The sequence below is a fragment of the Equus caballus genome, chromosome 16, assembly GCF_041296265.1.
Source record: "Equus caballus isolate H_3958 breed thoroughbred chromosome 16, TB-T2T, whole genome shotgun sequence".
Taxonomy (NCBI): domain Eukaryota; kingdom Metazoa; phylum Chordata; class Mammalia; order Perissodactyla; family Equidae; genus Equus; species Equus caballus.
In genome coordinates, this window is record NC_091699.1 from 87,138,550 (window position 1) to 87,153,440 (window position 14,891).

Here is a 14,891-nt window from a genome sequence, read left to right on the forward strand (position 1 = left end):
TGACCTTGGTTTTAATGGTCTAAACATTTTCTACAGAATGATGCAGAAGCTGTTACTGAGAATCAGAACGAAAGGTTACAGAATTTTGTATGAATCAGATTTGAAGTGGAAACCACAGTTGTTTCCTTGTTTCTCATTCATGCTTTAGCAGAGGATATGATGCTATAGATCTGGCTTGGTTGGTAGTTTCTCCTTTAAGGTTCATACTGCTTTCTTTTCCTTTTTAGAAGCCACGGCAGTTTTGATATATTGTCAAACCACAAGATGTACCTTGTTGGATATTTAGTGGGGTGTGTGTGTTAAATATTATTATTTAATAATATTATTTAATATTAATATTATTTAATATTAGTATCAGTACTAATTATGGCATTCCTGTTTAGTCTTATTTTGGAAATATAGCATAGGTAAATAAGTGCATATATATGTATATTCGGGGTAGGTAGTATATAGGCATACAGCTGCAGGCATGTGGAAAACGATTTTAACCTTTGAATATATTAATTTGTATTTAAAGATAATGTTTTATGTTGCTTAACTTGAGTATAATATGTTAATTTTCTTTTATTCTTCCTTAGCATCAAGGCATGCCATGGGTTGCCTCTCATAAATGGACAAAGCTGTGACCCTTATGCAACAGTTTCTCTAGTGGGCCCTTCTAGGTAATGTTTATCGAATTATTGTTAGATTTTTAAGTTTTAAAGTTTGATTTAAGAGTTACAATATTCAGGTTCTAAGAGCAAATACTAAATAGCTATTTATGACACAAAGTAATGAATGCTTTGAAAGAAAATCTGTAGTGAGTTCTGCCATACACTTGTGAACAGCCAAGTCTTATTTTTACGGAAAGAAGCTGGGTGCCATTTCACATCGCCAGACTCTTAGGCTGTGGGGAGCAGCCTCAGTTTTATAGTAGTTAATGTCTACTTCAAAACATCATCTTGTCCTTCATCATTCATCATCAGCCTTCCTGCTTTCAAATGTCTGTTTTAACAAATGCTAGCTCAGAATAACAAGGCAGTTGCCATATTTTTACCTGTAAATTAGCTCAGGACTAAAAATGCCTTTTCTGCTCTTGGGATCTGTGCTCTGCAGAAGAGAATTCCAAGCTATAGGTAAACCGCTGAAGTATCAGAACATGGTGAAGTGCACCATCTCATTGACTTAAACTACTTATGATAATTTATAAAAAAAGTTATAGCACTTTGTAATATTTTATATTTTATAATTTCATTATGGTTTCTTTTGGAGGCTGACTTGTCTGAAATTTGTCTACAAAGGTTTAGAATCAGGAAACAAAGAACACAATGTTCCCTCTACACAAACACATACATCCACACACCAGACACACACCCCTTCTCGCCAACCCCAAGCTCTCTAGGTATTCTTATTTTTTAGAAAATCACCAATAAGTCACTTTGAAAAATGTATTTGTATATGTGTATATAAAGTACTAGCTCTGTGCCCAGTACCGATTGGGTGCTTAGACAATAGTATGCTATTATAATCATAGATGGTTTTAAATTTAAAAGCAGATACTCCATCCTGTAACATTCATATTATCAAAGGGATTTATTTTTGCATGTTAAAAATGTTTAGCCTAGTGGAGCTGTTTTTGTTTCTAATCTGTACCTGACAGGCAAAGTCTTTACTGTAATTGTTTAGTAACATACAGATAGAAACTATTTGGCATAAGAATTTGTGGTTTTGATGTTGTACTATAGTTGTGTAAGATGTTAACATTGGGGGAGGCTGGGGAAAGGCTGCGTGGGACTCTCCTGTACATTTCTTTGCAGCTTTCCCTGAATCTGTAATTATTTCAAAATAAAAAAAGTTTTTTAAGAAGCTACTGTTGTAGCTGAACCCCAAGAAGTAACCTGAGTTAAGAATGCTTTTCATGTTCCTCAGGTACTTTTCAACATAGATAAAGGTACTCTGAATCTCACTTGTCTTCCTTCTGCCATTTATTCTGAGTTGCTTGTGTCATAGAATGTTATTCTATGAAGAAAGCTTGGCAGTCAATCTAATATAACCATGGAGAGAACAGTACAATCTTGGCATGTATAGGATATACAAAACTTGTATTTCTTTGATTGGAGTTTTTAGATACTCAGTTTTTTCCCCAGGTAGTATTTAAAACCACAGTCTTCCCTGAGTCATCTTAACAGTTAAACAGAGGTCAGGCTCCCTGGTTGGAAATAGCATGTTTTATAATTGTGTGCTATTAAGTTCTACAAGGTAAAACTCTACCACATTGGAACAGGAATGACCAAAAGAAGACAAAAGTAAAGAAGAAAACAAGCAATCCGCAGTTTAATGAAATCTTTTATTTTGAGGTAACTTTTTGTTTTATATAAATGTTAACATTGATTATTTAATATTAAATGCTGGTTGACTTCTATTTTCAAACCATGGCCATAGTAATCATTTTATCGACTAACGTAGCTAAGCATTTCTCTCTATGAGAGCTCTCTAACGTAACTAAGCAGTAGCACCGTGGTGTAATGCAGCAGAGGCCCGATATATAAAACAAATAAAGGCAGAACTCTGATTGGTTTGGGGTTGGGGAGGTTTAGGGCCACATCCACTCCCCAGTCATCCTCAGTATCACCCCCTCCTCCATATCCCACTCCTTATCCAAACCCCCACCTCACGCAGAGTGGCCACAGGACTCTTCTGCAGAGTGCTGTTTGAAAACCACTAGTGAAGTAAGTGTGCTGTCCCGTGGTAGATCGAAGTTCTAGTCTCTCTTGACTTTGGACAAATCACTAAATGTGAGACTGAAGTGTCTTATCTTGTGAAAGCATAATTCTGTAAGAGAAAACAGTACCAGCCCTACCTAAGTCATGGAGTTTTTATGAGACCCAAGTGTGAGAATGCTTTGAGACTGTAAAGTACTATATGATTAAGTCCTTGTTAGTAAATTCTTTTTAGCTAATTCACTCCATGGACACGTGCTTATTTTCATAGAGATCTTCAGCTGCCTTGAAGTTGCTGCAATTAGAGTGCCTTGGAGTTCTTTACTGTGGAGCATTTGTTAAATCCTTTTTCATATTATTTGAAAGCTACAGGAAAAAAAGTGAAACTCTATTCTGAAAGATTGTGTTCTAACCATAGAACGTATTGCAATTGAAATTAACATATATAGAAGATTTGGAAAAAAGTTACATTTTGTGTTTTTTCTTCTTTTGTGTTTGAGTTTTTCTTGATATTTCAAAGTGGAGAGCGTAAGGGCACATCTAGCCATGACTGATTACTGTGCTTTAATAAAGGAACACAGGTTGAAGAAAATGCCAAAACTGAAGTAGAAAAAATTGTGGGGGTATGAGGCAAGGGAGAAAGAAAAACAAAAGAAAATGTAGCAGTGTGAGACGTTTCCATTTCCTGGCTAAGGACTTAGTTCAGTTGTCCTACATTGTTAATGTCTATTACGTCTAGTCCGGAGATAACAAAGAAGGGACACCTTGCAGCAAGCAGATGGCCCTTTGAAACTCAAGGCCCAACCTGCTTGCTATATGCAAGCATACCTATTAGGCCGTGAAACATTCAGAAGGCCTTTAATTGAGCTGATTATCAGGATAAGGTTCAAGCTCTGTCCTCTCGCTAGAGCAAGATGCAAAGTGCCCACATGCCCACATACACAGAGCAGTAAAATGCAGCTGGATACCGGGGAGGTCAGATGCGCTCTGCTCCAGCTGAGTTGAGTCAGAGGAAGGAGGGTATTAGAGAGAAGGAGCATCTTGAGCAGAGAGGTAGAGACAGAAAAGCAGAAAGTTATGTCCAAAGAATAGCAAGTAGTGGTTTAACTGAAAGATTGTGTAAGGGAATAATGAGAACTAAGCTTAGAAAGATGAAAGAGGGCAAACTGATGGAAGGCCTTGAATTCCTGGCTGAGGTGCTTAAATATTAGCCATTGAATGTTACTGGGCCTGAAAGTGATGAGAGTCATGATGCAGTTTTTTGGGAAGAATTAACCATGATCTGTGGGGCAGATGGCTAAGAGAGAAAACAGAGATCAAGAGAGACTTTGTAGTTTAGGTGTTAATAAAAAAAATGGAGGGATGTTTGATCCAAGAGAGTCATGGAAATAGAGAGGAAGGGCCCCGTGAGAAAGAAAGTGCAAAGGGCAAGATGACGAATTGGTTATTGAAGAAAAGACAAAGAAGGAGTTAAGTGTTGTCCTCATGGTTTTAAATCTGGAAAAATAGAAAAGTTAAGAAGAAGGAAAACTTAAGTGATTCAGTTTGGGGCATAATGAGCTTAAGGTCTGATGTGTAAAATCCTCCAATAGACAGTTCGTTACTGAAACTTAAGATGATGGTGGTTGTAGGTAAAGACTCAAGATCCGCTTACCGAGAGTCAGGAAAGTCCAGGTGTACAATAAGGGAGAAAAATGAAGAAGCTCAGTTCTGCCAGTTACTAGGTATTCAGCTTTGAGATGTCTCTTAATTTCTGTACTTCAGCTTCCTCATTTTCGAAGCGAGGATAATAAATCTAGCCCTGCCTGCTCAGAGCAGCATTCTGATGAACAAAGGAGATAATGGATGTGAAAGCACTTTGTAAACTGTGCAGCACTGTGCAACTCTTAGAGCAAAATAAAAGAGAGCCTTGGAGAAAACCCACATTTTTAGGTTCTGAGGAAGAAGAGGTACCAGAGGAAGAAGCAAAGAGAGCAGAAGGTTGCCAGGATAATGCCTGGGTAAATTCAAAGAAAAGAGGATCTCTGGAAAAGGAGGTATAATTGTATGATAACTCGTTCAGATAGAGGGGTCAAGGAAGGTGAGAACTAAGAATTCATCATCAGACTTGGTGATTAAGAAAGGGGTTTTAGGAGGGTGATCTGTGAGGAAGCCAGATTATAAAGAGTTACTGTAGTGCGTGGGTGGTGAGGAAGTGGAGGCTGTAAGTATGGATTACAGTTTTGAGATATTTGTCTGTGAAAGGAAAGAGATAGGAAGACCATAATTTAAGGGGAGAATTTTTCTTAAACTTGAGTGAGGTGAACAAGCTTGTAAAGAAAGCTGTAATTAAAATAGAGCAAACACTTACTGCATACTTCCTGCGTACTGTGTGTGGGTGGAGTAGTCTTAGAAAAGAGGAGGGTCATCTCATCCTCTTGTTCAGAGGAGGAGGAGAAACTCATCAGGTAGAAGGGCCTTAGTGGGAATGGACACGTTCAGGTTGACGGTAATTGAGGAAGTTCCTGCCAATGGCCTTGATATTTTCAGTAAAAATGTGAGAAGGAAGTGGCAGAGTGTCATTGGTATCTTGAGAAATGTGGGAAAGTCTTCCAACAGTTCTTAGCATGTGCAGCTTCACTGAAATAGAACTCTTTACTCTTTGAGTCACCAACAGATTACATATGAGCCAGAGAAGCTAATGTGGCTATGTACTGAGTTGATAAGGAAGGGCATTTTGATGTTTCTACACCACCTTATTCTTACTTCCATAGCTATTTTTGTATAGCTTTGTGTAAAACATTCCCTAGGCATTTTCCTGTTTATAATAAACACAATTGAACATTTTAGGGATGATAACTTTTTAGGTTCACGTAGGAAAAAGATATTAAAAAAAATTTTTCTTTTACTAATATATTTTGTTTACAGGTAACCAGATCCAGTAGTTACACCAGAAAGTCACAGTTCCAGGTAGAAGAGGAGGACATTGAAAAGCTAGAAATTAGGTACGTGTCTTGGGGTTTTACAGAATTGCTTTTTTCTGTGCCAAAAGAAGTCCTAAATTTAACTGAAAAAAGTGAACCAAGCTTAATAGAATTCTCTTTTGCAAGTTGGTTGATGAAACTTAGAGGAGCATGCATCTAATTTAAATCCAAATTATCTTTTCCCCAAAATCTGATTTCTTTGCAGAAATAGTCAAGTTGTATTTATTTTATAAACAACGATGACCTAATTTTCACCTATTTTATATTTTTAATTTTTCCCAAATTTAATTACTCCTTAAATTTCTGAATCATAATAGATGCAAAGAATATGTAGAGAAATAATTATATATTAGCCAATTTAGAAATAATTTTTTTATTCTTCTTAACATATCTGCTGTCTAACAGAAATTTCAGTGAGGTAAGAAGTCTTGTAAGATAATTCAACAGGTGCGTGTGTTTGAAGTTTGCTGTTTCCTAGGTCATAAATATCTATGCTGTTTGGGAGGGGAAAGTTTTATAAATGCATGAATAGGTGTGGTGTTAACAGTGTGTTCATCTAAAGGGTGTATTAATCACATGTTTGGAATGATCAGGTAATATATTTTTTCCAAATCACCTATCTTACTTAACTGGTTCTAATTGAGAAAGAAACGGTAGTCTTGTGTTGGTTTCTTTTCTCAAATTCAACAAAGTAACTTCTGTAGTCCTTATTGCTACAGTTATAAAGCTTACATTTTGAAACTAAGAAACTTAAGTACTTTCTTTTAGATATTTAAAATAGTTACTTTCTATGCTTATAGATAAAAGCTACTGCAGTATTTTGCTTTCTTTGTTTAGATAGTGAGGTATATACAATGCTAACATCTCACTTTTAAGCATGTAAAATTAATGCTATAATATAAATCAAAGTAATTTGAAGCTGTTTGGTGACGTGCGTTCTCTTAAACATAGTTTGCAAAAAATAAAACCAGTTTAAAATTTTCAGGATCGACTTGTGGAACAATGGAAACCTGGTCCAAGATGTTTTCTTAGGTGAGATTAAGGTTCCTGTGAATGTGTTAAGAAATGATTCTTCTCATCAAGCCTGGTAAGAAGACAAAAATTCTAGTGAACTCTATAGTAGGTCATCCCCTTTGATAGACTGTATATGCAGATAAATATGCACATTTGTATATATAAAAGTATGCTTACTATAAGCATATTTTAAATTTGTAATGGAATAAGCCAAAAGTCATGAACATTAATTGATTTGGTCATTAATTTATTGTTGCAGAAATATAAGTACATTGATAGTTTTATGACTTGACCTCTGGTACTGAGATGAAGGAACTGAATTGTCTAGGAAATTTTTCTGTTCAAAAACTAAATCATAATTCTAAGGACAAAATGAAAAACATAAAACATTGCATAAGAGTTACCCATGTGAAAGATGCTTGGTCGCAAATCAATGTCTGCAGTTCAGAAGCTTTATTAATGGTCATGGGAACCTTGAATGTTTGAAAGCAAAGGGTTTATTGGAGGGAATCACCTGTTTATGGGATCTAACCAGTGATTTTCTTTCACCATGCCCCATTGAAATGTTCTGTGGAAGGATGGCCCTGATGTTATTTTCTAAATGTCTAGGGTCTAGATGTTTTTGAGCTGATTCAGTTAATACACTTTTCAGGAACTTTTGGTGGCTCAATAATGGTTACAGTATTATTTTACCTTTTCATGACTCTAATAGTGACATTAAACTGGAGTTGTATTAAATTTAATGTTCAGACGTTAAATTGATGTTAGGTTCCTTAGCAAAGTCAATGTGGAACTACCATTTTTCTGTCTCCAGCACCTACAAGCATGTGTATCCTACCCCGTCCAACAGGTTGCCCAGCAGCCCTCATGCTAGACTTGGGTTCCAACTGAGTATAAAAGGACAGACCTTTCTCATGTGCCTTTTAAGTCCCACTTTTTAATTTTTTTAATTTTTTATTTTATTTATTTATTTATTTTTAAAGATTGACACCTGAGCTAACAACTGTTGCCAATCTTTTTTTTTTTTCCTGCTTTTTCTCCCCGAATCCCCCCAGTACATAGTTGTGTATTTTCGTTGTGAGTCCTTCTAGTTGTGGCATGTGGGATGCTGCCTCACCGTGGCCTGATGAGCGATGCCATGTCCATGCCCAGGATCCGAACCAGCGAAACCCTGGGCTGCCGAAGTGGAGCGCGCCAACTTAACCACTTGGCCACGGGGCCGGCCCCCTGAGTCCCACTTTTTTTTTTTTTTTTTTAGATTTTTTTTTTTTTTCCTTTTTCTCCCCAAAGCCCCCCGGTACATAGTTGTATATTCTTCGTTGTGGGTCCTTCTAGTTGTGGCATGTGGGACGCTGCCTCAGCATGGTCTGACGAGCAGTGCCATGTCCGTGCCCAGGATTCGAACCAACGAAACACTGGGCCGCCTGCAGCGGAGCGCGCAAACTTAACCACTCGGCCACGGGGCCAGCCCTGAGTCCCACTTTTTAGACCTCAGTTTCCATTGCCTGGAAGAGGAGTTGAAACTGAGTGTTCAGATGTTTCTTCCTGTGGGCACCAATCTCTTTTGACTTAAAAGAGCCTGCCTTTCCTGATTGGCTGGCAGACATTCTTCATTTTGGACTCTGTTGTTCTTGAGAGGTTATCCGTTATAGACTGATTTTGAGACTCTCAAAATTTTTATTTTGTTTTTACCTCTTACTAATGCAGATGTAAGATCTATTGGTCTTTATAGTGGCATTTTTTATAATTTCTAAAGCGCATCCACAGTGGGGGGAAAATTTTAACTTAGTCACTGAAAAGTTGATGAACATTCGAGGCTTGTCACACTCCCCCGCTACACCCCTACACATCTTCCACCTTCCATAAAGTAGCGTACATTTTAAAATGAAAATTTCTGAACTCAGTTTGTCAAGTCTTTAAAATTATATGCCACGCTGCTCAGTACAGAATAAAAAGTGAGTTGGTATGCCTCCCAGGGCCCCTCAGAGTGAACTTGGAATGTACCACGTAGTTTATATTTTAAGTAAGACTTGTCTCCAGACAGGCCCTCCAAATTTGGCAAAACTTTGTCCAGCTGCCTTGGCAGGATGTAAGAACAGTAACAAACAGAAATTAATTTTATTCCTATGGATTTCTTTTATACGAATAGTATTTTAAAAGATTTTAGAGTAACTGGCAAAAAGTATAAGTGCTAACATTTATACAGCATGAAATAGAAACATCTAATTCATTTGTACCTACATAGATGTAAGGAAGTATAAAAATGTGAGTGCCATTTCCTTTTAAGTCAGAAATTAAACTCTTAGCCTTCTTTGTCAATTGTAGAGCTGTAGTGTCCCCTGGTGGGATTGATGGTAACTGCGTGGAAACAAATATAGCAAAATAAAGCAAGAAAAGCTGTATTTACCTTCAGGATTTCAAGCGTATTCTTTCTAATCTTGATGTTAGGAAAGAGGATAATTATGAGTAATGTAATCCTACTGCTTGAAAAGCTTCAGTTTGCTTTCCTTTTCACATAATGCCCACTTAGTATTTGTCTATTATAGTCTTCCTGAAAACTGATTTTTGCTGATTCCAATTTAATTTTATTCTCAGATTATAACATGATTCAGTCATTTACCCACTTCTTTCTCAACTGTTCAGTTCCTTAGTAATGATGCGTGTTCTTTATTCTGAAACGTCTGTCAAATGCTAGGATTAACTTGTTAATGTTGACATTAGGTAGTTTTAACTTTAACCTATGTAGATAATAGAATTTTATTTGGTTCTTTGAATAGGTCATACACTCTTATGGTTCAAAGTTCACAAGGTAAAAATTGATCTCCTGCTGCTGTTCCCCAGCTAATCAGTTTCCCTCTTCTGAGGCAGCTACTGTTTTGAATCTCTGGAAATATTTTATGTATATCCAGACAAATACATATATGTTCTTCTTTCCCCTTCTTTACACAAATGGGCACGTACTGTATCCTGCTCTGCACCTTGGTTTTTTTCACTTAGCAATTCAGTAGAACTTCAGTAAATATTTGTTGACTCTTGATTGGTTAAGAGCATAAACTCTAGAACCAGACTGCTTTGGTTCAAATCCCATCTCTGTCACTAACTACCTGTGTGACCTAGGACAAGTTACTCCACCTGTTTGCCCTTGCTTTCTTTGGGTATAAAATGGGGATAATACAGATAGCACCTGCCTCCCAAACTCGTTAGAGGGTGGAAGAGTAAGCCACAGGTGCTGTGATCATGGGTATAACCCACGCTGTCACCATTACAGTTATTGCTGCTGTCATCACCATTATGCCACAGCAATACATATAGAATTTCTGCATCCCTTTTTTTGCACCTGTATTCCATTGATTGGAATGTTATAGATAAAGAGAACCTTAGAGATAATCTAGTTCAGTCTCATTTCATGAGTTATCTCAGTGTCAGAGAACTTCATGTGTACAAAACCTTTGTATGATTATACAAATTAGTACAACAATTTCCCCCAAATGATCCAGAATGTAAAAATAGACACTAAGAAAAGAAAATAGATATGAACATCTTTTCATGTTGAAATTTTTAATTTTGAAAGTAAGGTTCAAATAGTAAATGAAACAAACGGTTGGGGTTTTTTCCAACATAAGCACTTTGTACAGTTTTAAAACCAGATTCATATTTTACTTCAGATGAGTTGGTTTTCTAGTTTGTTAATTTTGGCACCTATCTTTAATCTCCTTTCTTTCTTAAAAATCCATTGATGATGGTTATCTTTATGGAACCAGCAGTAGAGCTGCCCCTGAACAGTTATTTTCCAGCTTATGTAGCAATATGAGCAAATCATTGTAGTTTTTACCTGCCTACCCCAATTTCAATCATATGGACCTTGTGGTTAAAAACTTTCAAATGATGATTTTTTTTTCTATTAAGGGGCTGTCAAAACTACTGACTGTTGAGAGCATAAGGATTGCTTTTTTGCCTCTCTAATTGCGAATGAAAAAAATAGATGTAGAGCAACTGAATGCCACTTTCAGTAATAATTTCTCTATATTTCTTGTTTCTTATTCTTTCAAACTCAAACACTTCATTCAAAAACTGAGGAAAATATATTTGAGATTTTTTTTTCTTTTGCATCCCTAGACCTTAGGCATGCCAGACATCCTCTATTTAACAAATCTTGAGGTTTTTCTCTTTAGCTCTAATTCATACAAGAATACAGTTCACAAGGGATCCAACTCTAATTCATACAAGATTGTTTAATTCACAAGGGATCATTCAGGTGGTTTAAATTGAGCCTTTTATAACAGTGTTTTAAAATAACAATCACATTTACATAGTTATGTAAATAACTAACTGCATTATCTATAGTTATTTATATACTTAAGTGGTAACAGTTATATGTATATAAATTTACATGGTGTTTATTGTGTACCAGGCACTCTTCTAAATGCTTTACTTATATAACCTCCTTAGAGTTGTTGTAAAGAATAAATCAGTTAGATACTATTACTACCCTTTATTTAACAGATAAGGAAACAAGCACAGAGAGATTAAGCACTTTGCCCAAGGTCACACAGCTGGGATTTGGACTAGACTCTCTGACTCCAAAGTTTGTGCTTTTAACCAATGTACTACGATAAATTTGTTCTTTGGTGTAAATATTTTTGAATATGTTTAAAACTCAAAAATATTCTCTGTTTTAAGCTGTCGGCAAAGATTCAAATGCTCTTGCTTATAAAATTTTATTAAAAATAAAAAATGGTCCCTACTCACTCAAAACATGGTCTTTTCAAGGAATGGGTAGGACAATAACATATTTTGAAATTTTGTATTTTTTTCAAGTAGACACAGTTGAGATATTTTGTCCATAGGGATTTCTTACCCTTCCAAAGAAACCAGAGACAAGCTTGAAAAGTGTGGCTTTTAGAGTATGGGGGCACTGTTTGAGATGGATCGGTGTAGTCTCAGGGAGGCAGAACCAGATTGGAACTGTAATATGAGTAATTTTATTCTACCATATATGGAAAACACTAGTTAAAATAGAAGGAGAATATTAGAATGATAAAAAAGGATCCCAAAGAGACAACCCTGGATTTGTACTGCCTATTCAAGCACAATCAAGGTGGGAGAGGATTCTGCTCTAGAAGCATTTCTGTTTCCTTGGCAGAACTGTTGTCTTAGCTGAGAGATTCTTAAGACTACTCAAGTCTTTGTGTTGTGTCTCTGTACTCACCACAGCACCGTCTGATCATTTGGCTTTCCAAGTAGCTTACCAACAGGTTAAAAACGTATTAATCAAACAAATTTTAAAAATTGTATTAACAGGTAAAAAAAATGTATTAGTTGAAGTGAGGGATACAGATGAAACATTCTGGGAAATGGTGATTATTGTTGAAGCCAAGGGTTAAGTGCATCAGGGCATAGTGAGGGTGTTCGTTATTAATATTATCATTCTTCTCCCTACTTTTGTGAATGAACATTTCCATAATAAAACGTATCGATTCCAAGAAGTGCAGGTGTCTTTGCCACTTGACTGTTGTGTTTCTTTTAATAAATTGAGTAATTGGCCTTCTATTTAAAAATATCAGTCTTTGCTCAGTCATTGCAAATCAAGTTCACCTTTAGATGTGCCGATAAAACTAGGTATCTGAATTTGCAAGACTACAGGACATACACCAGATTTTGGGAAATTAACCAAAGAGATGCCCTTGTCAGGATGCTTGATGATCAGCCAGCTACACTTCCCTCAAAACTACTTCCCTCAAAGCTACTTCACCTTTGTTAATAGGCTTATTTGCAAATATTTCCTTAGGCAAATCTTTAAGTCATTATTTCTCAAATCAGAGAGTGAAAGTTCTGAAGGTTGAAAGATATGAATTCCTCTTTTTCAGAGTGATATAATTTCTTCTCCCTGTTGTGTTATTACCATCCCCTCATCTTTTAAATTTTGCTTGGTTAATTCTCTAGTTCTTTTTTATGTCTTTAGTCATATCTTTCTCAAAGCTGATAAATACTTTATTAAACCCTCCTCCATTCTATTTTTAAACAAGCTAGTCTGTTAGAGGAGGCCATAGGTGATAAATATCAAAACTATACTTTATAAAAAGCATTCCAGCTAATAAGTGAAGGAGGAGATAGAGTTATAATATTATCACTTTGTAACCTGTGAAGATTAATAACTCTAGGCAGTAATCATCAGTGACTCCTAGTATCATGAAAGAGAAACAATCAGACATGAGTGCTTTTTGGTGTAAGTACACAAGACTACCAGTGAAATGTTCTTGCCAAAATATCAAATCTGGATCTAACCAAGCCTCTGCACCTAACTACCAGTATACTACAGGAACTATAGAGAGGGCAAAGGAACACGTATGTTAAATGACATCATGGAGACAGAGAGAGAGTTAACGCAATCCCAAATGTGGGAAATTCTATGGGATTTCCTAGGGAGTAGAGGGAATCTGTAGATTAAAAGAACTATAAGCTATCAACCAGTTACAATCTATGGATGTTGGATTTGAACAAACTGTAGAAAACTGTTTATGATAAGTTTGGGAGAATTTGAATACTGACTGGATAATGATGATTTTTTTCAAGTTTTATATATGTATACAGTTATAGTTGTATATACTGAAATATTTATAGATGAAATTGTAAGACACCTTGAAATTGCTTTAAAGTAATGCAGGAGTAAGGTGGGAGGAGTGAGTGGAGGTGTGGCTGAAACAAGAATAGCCTTGAGTTGATAATTATTGAAACTAGGTGACGGATACATGAATGTTCAGTATACTGCTCTCTTTACTTCTGTATGTGTTTCTAAATTTCCGTGATAAACAGTATTACAAAATAACTATTAGATTTATGATTCTGGCCCTACAAAGATTTCTTAACATTTCTTTCCTTGGCTATTTAAAGCTGTCTTTTATATATATTATATATATATATATAATATATATAAATATATATATAACAGATACATTGGCCTTTTACTTACTTGAAAAAATTCATGTAAATCTGATTCTTGCAAATAAAGACATTTTCAGTATAGTTACACTGTTACTCTTTTACTAATATAAAAATCTATTTATAAACCTTTAATCACTAACTTTTTAAAACATAAGTTCAAAGTTTTACATATAGGATTTACTTTAAAACAAGATCACTTATGCCTTCTTATAGTATGTCTTATCTATTTCAACTAAATGTGTCTTAAATTTAGTTGGTAAAAAGTTATTTTTGATAGTACGTTGAATCTTATTTTACTTTTTAGTTTTTTCTAAATCTGCAAGCCAAACTCTTATTCACCCTCTTTGAGATCTTAATTTTTGTATTATCTATACTTTTTGTTTCCCAGATAAAAATCTATTTATAGCTTTCTAGTTCAGTATACCACCAATATTAAGCCTCTGAAGATTAATAGCCTGCTACTTATGAAGTGTCCTAACCTTAAACATCATTGACTTTTTGGGTTTAGTTTTGTTATAGTTTAGCTGTTTGTTTACCTCATCGGCTTGGATGTTCATTACCATCACATGGAATTGATTGTGTTTTTGCTTTAGGTACTTGCTACAACCAAGAGACAATGGAAACAAGTCATCTAAAACTGATGACCTGGGGTCTCTTCGATTAAATATATGTTATACAGAAGACTATGTGCTTCCTTCAGAGTATTATGGTCCTTTGAAAACTTTGCTGCTAAAATCACCAGATGTTCAGGTACTTTAAAAGTCTTAAATGTATGATTTAATATAAAAAGGCTAAAATAATTCTGTAAATGATAAGGAAAAGATTTCAGAGTATAAAGTCTTATAAAAACAGTTAAATATATATATGTATACTTAATTTATCTGAACCACAGTACTGTGATTTCAGTATGTGCTCCAAATTTCATCTCTGATAAAAATTTAGAAAATCAAATACTATTCTATACAATGGTTATCATTAATGAAGATATTTGAATTACTTGTACAGGCTAGTGATTGAACATTTGGTCATGTTTCCTTGATTTTATGCTTGTTGTCTACCTTTCTCTATTCTAGCCGATATCTGCCTCAGCTGCTTACATTCTGGGTGAAATATGTCGAGATAAGAATGATGCTGTTTTGCCCCTTGTACGACTGCTGCTGCACCATGACAGACTTGTTCCTTTTGCCACTGCGGTGGCTGAGTTGGACTTGAAGGATACACAGTAAGAGTTATATTAAATGTTACTTATGCATTGTGGACAATGGAACTCAGT

At 35.6% G+C, this 14,891-nt stretch overlaps 1 protein-coding gene across 3 annotated transcripts in view; it reads left to right on the forward strand.

The window, feature by feature from the left end:
- RASA2 (RAS p21 protein activator 2) overlaps positions 1–14,891 on the forward strand; it is a 109,201-nt gene that overhangs the window by 62,977 nt on the left and 31,333 nt on the right. For all 3 annotated transcript variants that reach the window (XM_023621031.2, XM_023621030.2, XM_023621032.2), the window contains exons 6-11: positions 579–662; positions 2,264–2,336; positions 5,607–5,683; positions 6,648–6,749; positions 14,212–14,368; positions 14,692–14,840. In XM_023621031.2, the coding sequence (XP_023476799.1) occupies positions 579–662; positions 2,264–2,336; positions 5,607–5,683; positions 6,648–6,749; positions 14,212–14,368; positions 14,692–14,840 (642 nt within the window). The remainder of the gene's footprint in view (positions 1–578; positions 663–2,263; positions 2,337–5,606; positions 5,684–6,647; positions 6,750–14,211; positions 14,369–14,691; positions 14,841–14,891) is intronic.